This window comes from Aegilops tauschii, chromosome 2 (genome assembly GCF_002575655.3).
Source record: "Aegilops tauschii subsp. strangulata cultivar AL8/78 chromosome 2, Aet v6.0, whole genome shotgun sequence".
In the NCBI taxonomy this organism is placed as follows: Eukaryota; Viridiplantae; Streptophyta; class Magnoliopsida; order Poales; family Poaceae; genus Aegilops; species Aegilops tauschii.
In genome coordinates this window covers 550,987,538-551,002,287 of record NC_053036.3, presented here as the reverse complement: position 1 = coordinate 551,002,287, position 14,750 = coordinate 550,987,538, and the positions used below count along the sequence as shown (strand labels likewise).

At 48.9% G+C, this 14,750-nt stretch overlaps 1 protein-coding gene across 1 annotated transcript; it reads left to right on the top strand.

Moving 5' to 3' along the window:
- The first annotated feature begins 4,071 nt into the window (after positions 1-4,071).
- On the top strand, positions 4,072-7,920 carry LOC141041770 (uncharacterized). Its single transcript, XM_073508977.1, has 9 exons — positions 4,072-4,292; positions 4,374-4,447; positions 5,229-5,742; positions 5,827-6,046; positions 6,141-6,339; positions 6,421-6,594; positions 6,664-7,028; positions 7,112-7,505; positions 7,738-7,920. Exons 4-7 carry the CDS (start codon positions 6,009-6,011, stop codon positions 6,772-6,774), a joined length of 522 nt encoding a protein of 173 aa, XP_073365078.1. The 5' UTR covers positions 4,072-4,292; positions 4,374-4,447; positions 5,229-5,742; positions 5,827-6,008; the 3' UTR covers positions 6,775-7,028; positions 7,112-7,505; positions 7,738-7,920.
- Positions 7,921-14,750: the final 6,830 nt, after the last annotated feature.

Sequence of the window (14,750 nt, the reverse complement as noted above, 5' to 3'; positions counted from 1 at the left end):
GCAACGAGGGTAAGGGAGTGCATCTACATACCCTTGTAGATCGCGAGCGGAAGCGTTCCAATGAACGTGGATGACGGAGTCGTACTCGCCGTGATCCAAATCACCGATGACCGAGTGCCGAACGGACGGCACCTCCGCGTTCAACACACGTATGGTGCAGCGACGTCTCCTCCTTCTTGATCCAGCAAGGGGGAAGGAGAGGTTGATGGAGATCCAACAGCACGACGGCGTGGTGGTGGATGTAGCGGGTCTCCGGCAGGGCTTCGCCGAGCTTCTGAGAGAGAGAGAGAGAGAGAGAGGTGTTGCAGGGGAGGAGGGAGGCGCCCAAGGCTGTAGGTTGCTGCCCTCCCTCCCCCCCTTTATATAGGCCCCCTGGGGGGCGCCGGCCCAGGGAGATGGGATCTCCAAGGGGGGGCGGCGGCCAAAGGGGGGAAGGGGTTGCCTTGCCCCCCAAGGCAAGGGGGAAGCTCCCCCTAGGGTTCCCAACCCTAGGCGCATGGGGGGAGGCCCAAGGGGGGCGCCCCAGCCCACTAAGGGCTGGTTCCCTTCCACTTTCAGCCCACGGGGCCCTCCGGGATAGGTGGCCCCACCCGGTGGACCCCCGGGACCCTTCCGGTGGTCCCGGTACAATACCGGTAACCCCCGAAACTTTCCCGGTAGCCGAAACTTGACTTCCTATATATAATTCTTCACCTCCGGACCATTCCTGAACCTCTCGTGACGTCCGGGATCTCATCCGGGACTCCGAACAACTTTCGGGTTTCCGCATACATATATCTCTACAACCCTAGCGTCACCGAACCTTAAGTGTGTAGACCCTACGGGTTCGGGAGGCATGCGGACATGACCGAGACGCCTCTCCGGTCAATAACCAACAGCGGGATCTGGATACCCATGTTGGCTCCCACATGTTCCACGATGATCTCATCGGATGAACCACGGTGTCGAGGATTCAATCAATCCCGTATACAATTCCCTTTGTCAATCGGTATGTTACTTGCCCGAGATTCGATCGTCGGTATCCCAATACCTTGTTCAATCTCGTTACCGGCAAGTCTCTTTACTCGTACCGCAATGCATGATCCCGTGACTAACGCCTTAGTCACATTGAGCTCATTATGATGATGCATTGCCGAGTGGGCCCAGAGATACCTCTCCGTCACACGGAGTGACAAATCCCAGTCTCGATCCGTGCCAACCCAACAGACACTTTCGGAGATACCCGTAGTGCACCTTTATAGTCACCCAGTTACGTTGTGACGTTTGGCACACCCAAATCACTCCTACGGTATCCGGGAGTTGCACGATCTCATGGTCTAAGGAAAAGATACTTGACATTGGAAAAAGCTCTAGCAAACGAAACTACACGATCTTTTATGCTATGCTTAGGATTGGGTCTTGTCCATCACATCATTCTCCTAATGATGTGATCCCGTTATCAATGACATCCAATGTCCATAGTCAGGAAACCATGACTATCTGTTGATCAACGAGCTAGTCAACTAGAGGCTTACTAGGGACACGTTGTGGTCTATGTATTCACACATGTATTACGATTTCCAGACAATACAATTATAGCATGAATAATAGACAATTATCATGAACAAAGAAATATAATAATAACCATTTATTATTGCCTCTAGGGCATATTTCCAACAGACCCCTAGCGTACCCATATTATGATGACATGCAAAAGCAACTACTGAAACTTCACTCTATGCCGAGTGCTTTGCTCTTCGTCCAGAGCCAAGACACGGGCACTCGGTAACGCGAAGTAAGGCATGGAGCCGAGGTAATTTTGCCCCCCCCTAGTGGTCGGGCCTGCCCCTCCCTCGTCTGCAAAAGGCCTACGGATGTCGCAAGGACATCACATAGGACTTTACATGCCGCTTCTGGGCATGATTTCATGTGCCGCCTTGCAAATCTGCAATTTCCGGCGCCGAAACCCTAGCAGTGCAATAAATGTCTAAAATATTCTAGGCGGGTCCAAAAAATGCGGGGGCCTGACACGTGTCATTCGATGGCCACCTTTGAGAGCACGAGAAGTTTCGAGGCCAACGGAGCAACAGGGCCCACACTTCCTTCACTAATCCGACTCGTTCCCTCTCAGTACCTAGAGACTACATCGGAGATGGTGTAGTTTACAAGCAGCCGCAGGTGATCCCTACTCGAAACACACCCAAACTTTTACCACACCCTACAGGGGCCATGTTATCACACCGCGCCAGCTCCCGAGGATTTCCGCCATCATACATATTTTCGAGGATTTAAACGGTTGGATCAGGCATGGCGCCGAGGTAATTTTGCCCCCCCTCGTGGCTGGGCCTGCCCCTCCCTCGTCTGCAAAAGTCCTACACATGTCGCAAAGACATCACATAGGACTTTACATGCTGCTTCTGGGCATGATTTCATGTGCCACCTTGCAGATCTGCAATTTCCGGCGCCGAAACCCTAGCAGTGGAATAAATGTCTCAAATATTCTAGGCGGGTCCGAAAATTGCGGGGGCCTGACACATGTCATTCGATCGCCTCCTTTGAGAGCACGATAAGTTCCGATGCCAATGGAGCAACATGGCCCACACTTCCTTCACAAATCGGACTCGTTCCCTCTCGGTACCTGGAGACTACAGCGGAGATGGTGTAGTTTACAAGCAGCCGGAGGTGATCCCTACTCGAAACACGCCCAAACTTTTACCACACCCTACAGGGGCCATGTTATGACACTATGCCAGCTCCCGAGGATTTTCGGCATCGTACGAGTTTTCGAGTATTTAAACGGTTGGATCAGGCATGGCGCCGAGGTAATTTTGCCCCCCGGTGGCTGGGCCTGCCCCTCCCTCGTCTGCAAGAGGCCTACGCATGTCGCAAAGACATCACATAGGACTTTACATGCCGCTTCTGGGCATGATTTCATGTGCCACCTTGCAGATCTGCAATTCCGGCCCCGAAACCCTAGCTGTGCAATAATTGTCTCAAATATTCCAGGCGGGTCCCAAAAATGCGGGGGCTTGACACGTGTCATTCGATAGCCTCCTTTGATAGCACGAGAAGTTTCGAGGCCAACAGAGCAACAGGGTCCACACTTCCTTCACAAACCCGACTCGTTCCCTCTCGGTACCCAGAGACTACATCGGAGATGGTGTAGTTTACAAGCGGTCACAGGTGAGCCCTACTCGAAATGCTCCCAAACTTTTACCACACCCTACAGGGGCCATGTTATGACACCGTGCCAGCTCCCGAGGATTTCCGGCATCATACGATTTTCCAAGGATTTAAACGATTGGATCAGGCATGGCCCCGAGGTAATTTTGCCCTCCTCGGTGACTGGGCTTGCCCCTCCCTCGTCTGCAAAAGGCCTACGCATGTCGCAAAGACATTACATAGGAGTTTACATGCTGCTTCTGGGCATGATTTCATGTGCCGCCTTGTAGATCTGTAATTTCCGGCATCGAAACCCTAGCTGTGCAATAAATGTCTCAAATATACCAGGCGGGTCTGAAAAATGCGGGGGCCTGACACGTGTCATTCGATGGCCTCCTTTGATAGCACGAGAAGTTTCGAGGCAAACGGAGTAACCGGGCCCGCACTTCCTTCACAAACCCGACTCGTTCCCTCTCGGTACCCAGAGACTACATCGGAGATGTTGTAGTTTACAAGCAGCCGCACTTGAGGCCTGCTCCAAACACGCCCAATCTTTTACCAGAATATTGGCCGATATTTTAAAGAGTGGAAATAATGAAATAAGGGGAGAGGGTATCATTTATAAGAACAATTAAATAAAAATATAATAAAAAGTATTATAAAAAGAAAAATATAATAAGTATCATAAAGATACAATAAAATGAAAACACATAAATTATTAAAAGTAAAACTAATAAACTTTTTTTCTTGAAAGAAAAGAAGAAACTATTTTTATAAACCGTGTATTTTCCTTTGACACTAGGCTTACCGTTGTGCACTAGGCTTATAGTGAGCGCGGGACTTGGCCAAAATAAACGCGCGCATACTCATTTTGGCCCAAATATCGCGCCTCCCAACTGTCTCTCCCCGCGCCTCCCCGGTCTCTCCCCCGCGCCTCCCCTGTTTTCCCCCGCCCCTCCCCGTTCGCTAGGGTTGAGGCCCTCCGGCCATCTCCGCCGCCCGCCCTCCCTCCGCCTGCTCCTCATCTCCGCCTCGCCGGCCGGCAGCGCAGCGCAGCCCCCGCTACCTCCTCCCCCGCTCTCCCGTCAGCATGGTCCACGGCTCCCGGATCTGAAGCAGCCGCACCGTGCTGCCGCCGCGCACAGCAATAGGTTCCCAACACAACCCTCGCCGTCCCTCTGTCTCTCTCTCTCTCTGTGTGTGACTGAACCCAACACAACCCTCATTCGCAGGTCGCGGCTAGCTAGGCATCAGCGGCACCGGTCACCGGCGGCAGCGTACATCACCGCGCGCGTCAACGGACGCAGTATGCACTCATCCCCTTTTTTAACTTCTCAATTTCGAGCTACCCTATACAAGCACTATATATCTCCTCTAGGATTCACTGTACTCTTCACTTCTTTTTTCCATTCGATCCAACATTAGGATTAATTTTGATTCGTGTCATGGCGCACATATTGCATATGCTCTGCTTACACCAGGCTTTCATTGTTGTATTTAGTTGACTTCTTAACTCTAGGATTGCATTGCTTTGCTTACACCGATGGACCTGAATTTACTTGAACGAGCCCGTCTAGGTGAAGACGATGAGCCAAATGGTCCACCTCCAGACTATGCTCGAGAATGGTGGGACGATATGCGCGACAGTGATGATGAAACTCTCAGGCTAACTAATGATCCAAACGACGAGGACTATGACTTTTGAAACTTGTAATAATTCTATGTACTATGACCTTGTACCAATGAGACGCGTGCGATAGGATGATGTACTTTTGGATGAAAACCAAGTCTATGTACTATGAACTTGTACTCCTGAATGTAAACTTTGTCGAGCTACCTACTTGATGTACTTCTAGCTGTAAGACAACTCTATGCACTATGAACTTGTGCTTCTTGCCAAGTTCTCGCCCTATGATTTTGAACTTATGCATATGATTTTTTTATGATAGCATATGAACTTTTAAACATGGACTTCTGAATTGCTCTACTTTTGCATATGAACTTTTAAGCATCCATTTCTAAACTGCTTTAGTTTTGCATATGAAGTTTTCAACATGAACTAATTGAACTACTCTTTCTCATAGCAGGTGACTGAAAGATGCCAGGCAACAAAAGGAACAAAGGGAACAAAGTTGCAAGCATTGGCAATGTGATTGAAAGGTTAGGCAAGGTGAGGAGGGTCATAAAGAAGGGCACCGGTGCGGCAACTTCCATACAGGCAGGCAGGGCCAAACCTACACAGCGAGCCACAGTGGATGGTACCTGAGGTAGACGACGTGGTCGTACCACTGTATCCCGTGTTGCTAGCCCTATCCCCTCTGTCCATTCCGAGGAGGAATCGGAGGAGGAAGCGGAGGAGGAGCTAGTTGTGGAGGAGGATGAGAGGGAGGAGTCGGAGGAGAGGGAGGAGTCGGAGGAGGAGAGGGAGGAGGAGCCGGTTGTGGAGGAGTTAGAGGAGGGAGAGTATGAGGTGGAGACATCGGGAGAGAAGATGGAATGGCCGGTTCCTAAGGAGAGCAAAATCTGGTTGCATGGGGTGTCCACGCTCCCTTCGAGACCATATCCACATAAGGGCCTCATTGTCAAACCAGTCGGTCTGAGGTAAGTGTTTGTGTGGACTCTTACTTGCGTCTTTACTTTTAAGATTTTTGCAGATACTAACTTACTTGCCTTTTCATTGTGCAGGGCCTTGGTGGTTGATGGAGAAGACATAAAAGTGCCACGCCAGCCAAGTAGCATCATTGGATGTCTTTGCAGGCATTATTACCCTGGCCTGGTCCCCATAGGAGACGGTGAGGAGGAGCCAGCTTGGTCTTGGGAGCATTGGAAACGAGCTCCGGATACCAAAGACAAGTGGGTCAGGGTGTATGGTAGTGCCGCTGAGCGGGTGGTCAATGAATTTTGGGTAAAATTCTTTGTCAATTTTCATAGTTATTTCTTTGCCAATCTTTAAAATCATTGCACTAATAACTGTTTTATCCTCTTATGCTCTTTGGCAGGACTTCTTTTACTTGCGCCGAGGGTATGAAGGATGAAGCTAATGAGGTTGTGGAGGCGATTGCCAAGAAGATTGTCCAAGACATGCCCTATGAGGCGCGCGTTGATGCTGTGGTGAAGTATTTCGCGCACGAACGCAAAATGCTTCTCAAAAAGTCTCTAGCCCGGAGAGTGCATCTCACCCGTTCCATGTACATGAAGGTAGTTTCATTTTACTTATGATTGCCTGGATCAAAACAACTTACTTTCATTCCTAAGTTGGATGTATTTGGCATACTTCAGGCGGTTCCCTCGTGGTGCAACAACAATGTTCCTTGCTACCAGCAAATCATATCCAAATGGATAGACCCGGAGTGGAGGGCCCAACATCGAATGGCTTTGGAGCGGCGTGCCTTGATGGGTGGTCCGGTACACCTTCAAGGCAACCTCAACCTCCACGCTTACGTGCAGAAGAAGGTAATAATATCATTTGGCTTCTCAACTTCTAAACTTGTGCACTTATGGATATTATTGCTTCTATTGCAGAATAGGGAGAGAGGTGAGGGCCAAGAGAAGCTCAATACCTTCAGGGATTATGTCTCTCCCGCAAGTCAAAGAAATTGGAAGGGGGGTGGGTCAACCCAGGCGCTGGCTTGAGGATTGATGCATAAAGTGGGAAGTTCAAGGAGCACAACGGGCCTGACTCTGATCCGGCCTCACAGGACATTGACGCTACAATTTCCCTCCAGTCGGGAGATGGCAAGAAGGGTGGTCGGTTATATGTTGGCGACAGTGCCATCCGTAAGAAGGACATCCCAAAACTCTCTCACCTCCATGCTACCACGTCGAGCTCAGGTCCTGCTATAGAGCGTCGCCCACAGCCTGGGCTGCGCATGCTCCATCAACTCGAGGTATCTTTTGCTTCATCGACCTTCCTTGTGATTTCTTCTTTGTATTGCAACGATGGTGAACTTGTTGTGATGGCATATTGTAGGCCAATGCCAGGCTTCGAGAGGAGCAAGCCATGAAAATGCAGCAGGCCCTGTTTCAACAGCAAGAATTCATGGTTAAACAACAGGCAATCTTGCAGGAGACATTTGCTCAACTCAGAAATAATATGCAGGGTTCCACTTTGCCCGTTCTTCCTCCTCTTCCGACTCTTCCTAATTTCAACTTTGAAGTCTTTGAACTTTTCAATCATGCATCTTACCTTCATGCTTGAAGATCATGAATCTTACCATCTCATCCTCTCGTGCTTCAAGTTTTCTCAGTCGGGACAAGGCTCGAATAATTGTGTGGTAGGTGGATCTTCACCTGGCCAAGCAAGTCCAGTGACACCCACTACGGTTCATGTCGCTTCGACCTCCCCGCAACAATGGTCACTTGAGGTAGTCGTCCATGTTTGTCCATTGTTGATGCTTGTGTATTCTCGTTGCTTGTGCTTCTCAACTTAAATCTTGTGCATTGTTGATGGTAGAGTCCACAAGTGTTGATGCTTATATTGTACATACTTCCTAGCTTCTATTTGAGCCTCATATGTTGATGCTTGTTGACTCTTTTGCCTTATCCATCTTTGCAACTTAACTTTAGAAACTCATGCGTGTGATAATGGACTTATAGGTTTGCATTGTGGATGGCGTTGACGGTGGGCATATATGCTGCGGTGGAGCTCATTGCATGGTTCATGCTTGGTGTGAACTTGGAACTCATGATCCTTTAATTTGTGAACCTCTGGTTGCATATGTATGTATGTTGTTGTGAACCTTCGTTGGATATGTATGCACTGTGTGGACCTGAAACTTACGGTCCTTTCGTTTGGAACCTTTGTTGCATACGTATGCATATGTGGACTTTGCACTCATGTACGGCTGGATATATGTATTACTGGATATATGTTTGTTGGTCATGGTCATGTACTGCTGGATATATATATTTGTTGGTTATATGTGCTGCTGGATAGATGTACTACTGTATATATGTTTTTGCTGCTCCCTGAAGCGAGTACCAAAAAATGTTATAAGGCCTATAAGCCGTGTACCCCAGCTATCTGGCACCCGGCTTATAAGCCATATAGCTGCGGCGAACTTATAAGCCGTGTAGCCCAGAACCTGGCACCGGGCTTATAGACTATAAGCCGTGTACCCCAGCTATCTGGCACCTGGCTTATAAACCATATGGTTGCGGCCAACATATAAGCCGTGTATCCCAGCACCTGGCACCCGGCTTATAGACCATCTGGACACATGAGCGGGCTATATAAGCCGTGTGCCTCAGTTAACCGGCACCCGGCTTATATATGTATATAAAAACCATGCTGTTGTCGGCAGAACTTGGCTTATATAGTAACCGTGCGGTTCGTGGTTGCACCCGGCTTATATATAAACCGTGCGTTTGCGGTCGCACCCGGCTTATATTTAAACCGTCCGTCCGCGGTTGCCTCGGCTTATATATAAACCATATGTACTGAGGTGCACTTGGTTTATGTTTAAACTGTGCCCTGACGACGACACTCGACTTATGTAGACGGTGACACGTGGCCGTTAACATCAGGCTACCGTCATGTTACTTTATTAAACCGAGAGCCCTGTGAAAATACTCGGTTTATACATAAGCCGGGCTTTTTCGGTCCGGCTCTCGGCTTATATGGTATAAGCCGGTCGACTGTAAACCGAGTGCTATAAGCCGGGAGTTTTACTCGGCTTATATATAAACCGAGTTTAAATCGATGTAAGCCGAGTGTATTAGGTACACGGCTTATAAGTTTTTTCCTGTAGTGTGGCGCAATTTTTTTTTTGCAGCCTTGATGTGTATTTTATTAGAGCACTTGTGAGTCACATGTGCTTATGAGAGGCACACTTCTCCGGCTATTAGCGAGTAAATTCGCCGAAGCGAAAAGGTAGAGGAAAAAAATAGAGGTACCTTATTGGACCATGATTGTTGCCGTGGTGCCTGGCAATTAGGTAACCTCGAGTCCTCCTCAGCTTGTGGCGGAACGCCATGCCACACGCGGAAGGTTTTATCAGTCAATTCACGACCGTTTAGATGCACGGTGTCAGCCGACAAGACGAAGGTGTCGGGGATATACCCCGCGGTATGACCCGGCCGAAATTATGACCCGGCCGGACTTGGCGACTCACCAGAGACCCGACTGGAGCTTGGCGACTCACTGGCGATCCGCCCAGACATGGCGGTTTACATGTAACCCGCCTGGACATTGTGACTCACTGGAGACCCGATGGGCGGATCAGACGGATGACAAGGCCCAAGGCCCAGTAGGCCAGCTTATACTCTGGTGGGCCGGTTTAAGAGGAAAAACATAAGGAATTTTCCCTTAAGGGGGCAGACTAGGATTACACTTGTAATAGACTAGTCCTAATCCTAATAGGACACCACATGTAACCCGCCCCTTCAACTTATATAAGGAGGGGCAGGGCACCCCAAGACGGACAGGCAAGAAACAATCTCTAGGGCTAGACACAAAGAGCCGGCTTACCGGCGACTCTCTCATGAGCATAATGAGACCTAGCCACAAACAGCATGTAGGGCTATTACCGGATGAAGTTTCCTGGGGCCCGAAGCTGTCTAAATCCTTGTCTTGTGTTGCGTCTCCCGATTCCGCTCAACCCCTCTCAAGCTACCACATAGATGCGTTGGCCTCGCGACTAAGTCCTGACACTAAGGACATCTGCCGTGACAATTCCACGACAGTTGGCGCCCACCGTGGGGCTGGCGCACGGTGGTGTTGAGTTCTTGAAGGGATCTTTCAGGGATCGAGAAGCTCGCTATTTTCCAGATGAAGAAGAGTAATCATAGAACAATCACGCAAGATAACCCGGGACGGAACAGTTGCCATGCCGGCTCAAGGGAACAGTTGCCGAGCTTTTCAGAAATTTCGCCGCCGGCTGGGTTCCTAATTTTACTGGTTAATTTTGAAAATTTGGAGGATGAGATTGAAGTTCGAAGGGGATTAGGGTTTCATCTATGTGCGTCGCGGCGTCGCCATCTCGTCGTCTCAATCTGCCAAGTCCGAAACGAGATCTACACGAGGTGATTTGCCTGCCAGGTTACTACTCCAAGACCGACGGGATTGGATGGATCTGTTGTCCGTGTCTAGATCAAGTTCGGAGTGTTACCTGTACACCTGAAGGACTAGAGCTATACTGCTCATCGGGATTAAATTAGCAAAATACTACTTGTATTAGTAGTGGGCGCATGGACCAAAGTTAATGGATCTTCACCTCCTCACGTGAGACTAGTACTACTCCTCACCAGGATTAAATAGAAGAAGAAAGGCTTTGGAGTTGTTCAAAGATTGAAGATATGGCTGCTGTTAGTCTGACACGGGCTCGGACACGTACAGGAAAAGAAAAGCCAGGTACCTCGTTACAGTGGAAAAAAGCCAAGTCAACGACGACCCAAAGAAGGATTTTTGGTGCTACTACGGCCTGGTTTCGCTCACCTGGTCGCCTCGGGTCGACCCGCCGAGTTGCCCTGCCGCGCCAATCTCCTCCCCGCAGCTGGTTCCCACGCCGGCTGGCCAACTCGCTGGTCCCGGCCTGCTCTGAGCTCGGATGCATGCGTCGTCTTCGTCCAGCGCCCGGCCTCTAAACCGCTGCCATGACCCGCCCGCGCCTCGCCGGTTTTGCCTCCGCGGTCAAGTCACCCCGCTCCGGCTCACCACTCGTCTGCCACTATAAGCCGCGCCGTCTCTGAAACCTCCCCGTGCCCTGGGCCGCCGCACCTAGGGCCACCGGGCCTCGAGTCGCCGGCCGGATTTGCCTCACCGTGCTTCAAGTCACCAGCCAGTTCTGCCGCCCCCAACGTCCCTGCTCGGTTTCGCTTCTGAGCTGCTGCGCCCCTGCGTGTTCTTCTGTTAGCCTGTCCTCAAGACAAACAAGGGGAAGTGGAGAGCATGTTGGAAGATTGAAAAAGTACTTGCACGTACACAATTTCCACGGACATCATATATGTATTCCTATGGATCCGTGCCCCGCTCGTGTTGAACCGCCTCTGCCATGGTGGGCTTTGAGCTGCCACGTTGCTGGTGCATCCCCACCCTAGTCTCGTGCAGCCTCTGCCGCGTAGAACGGATCATCTCCCATCCGGACGAATCAGGACAAAGTCCACTACAAAAGTGACGTCATGCTGTCGACATAAGGCTCGCACTGGTTTAAACGTCATGGCCAACTCAAGCGCCTGCACCGGCTACCACGATGTGGCTGACTCGTCCGTCTGCGCCCACGCGCGCTGGGCTCCAACGCCGCGCCCGCTCTCATAAGTCGCCCGACGGACGCGCTCAAGCCGCTGCCCCTGTGGTCCACTCTACATCAACACAATTCGGCTGACTTACCCGTCCATGCGGTTTACCGTGCCTGCGATTGACCCACCCATCTGCGCTAGCTTACAACGCCACGATCGGCTCACCCGTGATTAATTTCAGCTTCACCGCGGTGATCATCAACTCCGTGGTGGATAACTACTGGCCTGACGTATCAGGTGAAATCCATCCAATATGTTTTTATATTACATATTGCTTTCTTTAAAAGAACAAATACTTTGGCTTGCAATACTTTTTGATGCAGGACAATTGTTCATTGCGAATGAGGTGTTATATTGTGGGTATGGAGTGAGCGATGGCAATGTTCTGCACCGGGGTTTCGTCCGTGTCATACTGCCCGGTGAATGAACGTGCGCAAAGTCACCATCCTCTGTGGCCCGGTTTACATTAACTCGCCCGTCCGCGCCGGCTTACAGCGCCGCGGCCGACTCATCTGTTGTCCGGGCGAATCAGGTGATATTCATCCAAGTTTGTTTTATTAACACATATTGTTTTTGTTAAAGAACAAGTTTATCTTTGCCTTGGTCTGCAATATTGTTTATGCAGGGCAATTATTTATGACAAAAAGTGACATTGTACCGCGGAGATGGAGGCACGCCAACATCTTTTGGCATAGGTGGTCGTCGTTACTCAACGGACTCCCGCACCGGCTTACAACGCCGTGGCCGTCTCTGCGACCACGCCGGCTTACAACAAGGAGGACGACTTGCCCGTCCGCACCAGCTTACAACGCCACGGCCGGTTCATATATCTGTGCCGCCTCAGATGTTGCGGTCGTCTTTACCGTCCGTCTCTCGCGGCCTGGCCTACATCAACACACCGGGCCGCACCTGTCTGCATGAGCTGTTTATTGAGTATGAGCAAGTCGCTGCTTGGGTAGCCCGGTTTTCTTCTAACAAATTGGAGGCAAGTTATCATGTCTTATCAGCCGCCGTCTGCACTGGATGGCTCAATGGGTAGGTGCGCAAGTCGCCGCCACTATGGGTTTGGTTAACTTCAAACAGCCACTTGGAAGGAACCATTGGCCGAGTTGCTGACACGGCTCATACAGGACCATTTATAACCCGCCGCAGTCACCTCAACCTTCTGTGGATTCACATCGCGCTATCAACACCAATGATATACACCTTATGCTATGGTCAATATGGAGAATCTCAAAGCCAACTCCTCGAGTCGTCTTGAGACTCGGGGGCTACAATGATATGACTCGGCAGCATTGGTCGGTTTCAATGCATTCAAGAACTCCGGGTCATTGGAGGGAAAAATAACCCGGTCCCGGAGGCTACCGCCATATTGGTAAAAAGTTTAAAGGCCGTCAGAAAATTTTCGGCTTAAAAAGAAGGATTCCGGTTTAGATCCGGCTCAAGAGACTTGACATCTCCCACAAAGCACCGAAGCTCTTAAATATTCGGTTTAAAATCCGGTTCAAGGGAAATTTATCTGCCACAAAGTTTTGAAGCTCTCAAATCCGGTTCAAAATCCGGTTCAAGGTAAATTTGTTTATCACAAAGCTTTGAAACTCTCAATATCCGGTTTTTCCGGTTCAAAAAGAATTTATCTCTCGCAAAAGTTCGAGTTCTCAGGAAAAATTAAAGGGACCAAAAAGAGTCTGTTACAAAGCACAACCCAAACATAGGTACCCTGCTTTAATGACCATTGGGAGCTGATCGTATTCGAATTTAGCTTAACCCTTTAGGTGTGACCCTGATCGTATTCGAATCAGAGTCGTTAAATATTCTCATGATCACTAGGGGGCTTCCTGTTCAAACATAGGTCGTATTCGAACCAAAGAGAACATAGCTGTTGGTACCCTCTTGATCGGCACACTGCCGAGCTCACTAGGGGGCTTCTTGATCGTATTCGAATCATAGCTCGACCCCTTTTGGGAACCGACGTGGATCGTATTCGAATCAGCGTCGTTAAACAACTCTCAAGGTCATTTGGGGGCTTCCTGTTCAAACATAGGTCGTATTCGAACCAAAAAGAACATAGCTGTCTGTACCCTCTTGATCGGCAATGCCAAAGCCACTGGGGGCTATATGATCATATTCAAATCTTAGCTTAACCCCTTTGGGACGGTTTTCTGATCGTATTCGAATCAGAAGCCTCAAATTTTTTGAAGTCTCTTTTTGCAAAAAAATTTTGGATTTTATTTGAAGCTCTTTTGATCATATCTAAAGTGTATATGAGTGGTTGCTATTTAACCCGGTTTGACTTTGGATGATAAGTCGCCATCATATGACAATCATAAACATTTGGAAGTCTTGATTTCTAAAGATTGGGTTATCACCCTTACTGGACAGGTCACATAAACCGGCAGTGAAAATTCAATATCACAGGTATGATATTATTATTATAGTTATGTTTCAAAGTTATGATTCATAACAGGCTTATCTGTGACTCCTTGTTACACATCAATGGTTATATATGAGATATTATGACCCGCCCTGCGGTAAACCGCCAAGGGTTCTTGTGATCTACTTGTGTGCAGGATAAGACTACATTTGGATGGTTACCCACCCTGGCTTTTGAAGTTAAGTCGCCAGGGCATATGTTGTTTAAGCTCTGTGCAGGATTTACAGAGCTATGACTTACATAAATGATTAAGTTCAAGCCCATCATCAAAGATTGAAATTGGTGTCTCAAAAGGGTTATCAATTCTTGATTTTCTCAAAGGCTATAAGCCGCCGGGTTATGAAATTCCGGCTTACAATGAATGCGCATTAAGTCGCCATCAGCCAAGAGCCGCCGAGTATTTGAACTTCGGATCTACTTGTCAACCGATAAGATTATATTATTCAAATCTTGAATAGCCAACATGGCTGGATTTTTATTATGATTATCAATATTATGATGGAGGTCTTTAAAGTCGCTTCAGCGCAATGACTATTATTTTATCAAGGTATATGATTTATTTTACAATGGAGGGAATAGTCCCGAGTCGCTGCAGGCTTACGACCCGGCACTTGGGGGCTATATTATTCAAGTTGAGGTTACATCAAATAGGCAAGTCCCATGTCACTGCCAGCATGCACCATGGCACTTGGGGGCTAATGCAAAGTCATTTTTTGCTCAACTTATTGAAGACCCGACTCATCACATTGTAATGAGCTGGCCCTTGGGGGCTACCAATTGCTCCTGTCAAAAATTCAAGGTACACAAGCATTAATCCATTATATTGAACGGTCCACTACTCAGTTGGTAGAGTACAAAGCTCTTAACCTTGTGGACGTGGGTTCAAGCCCCATGGTGAAGATTATATTATATGATGTTATTATCAATAAATTATATACAA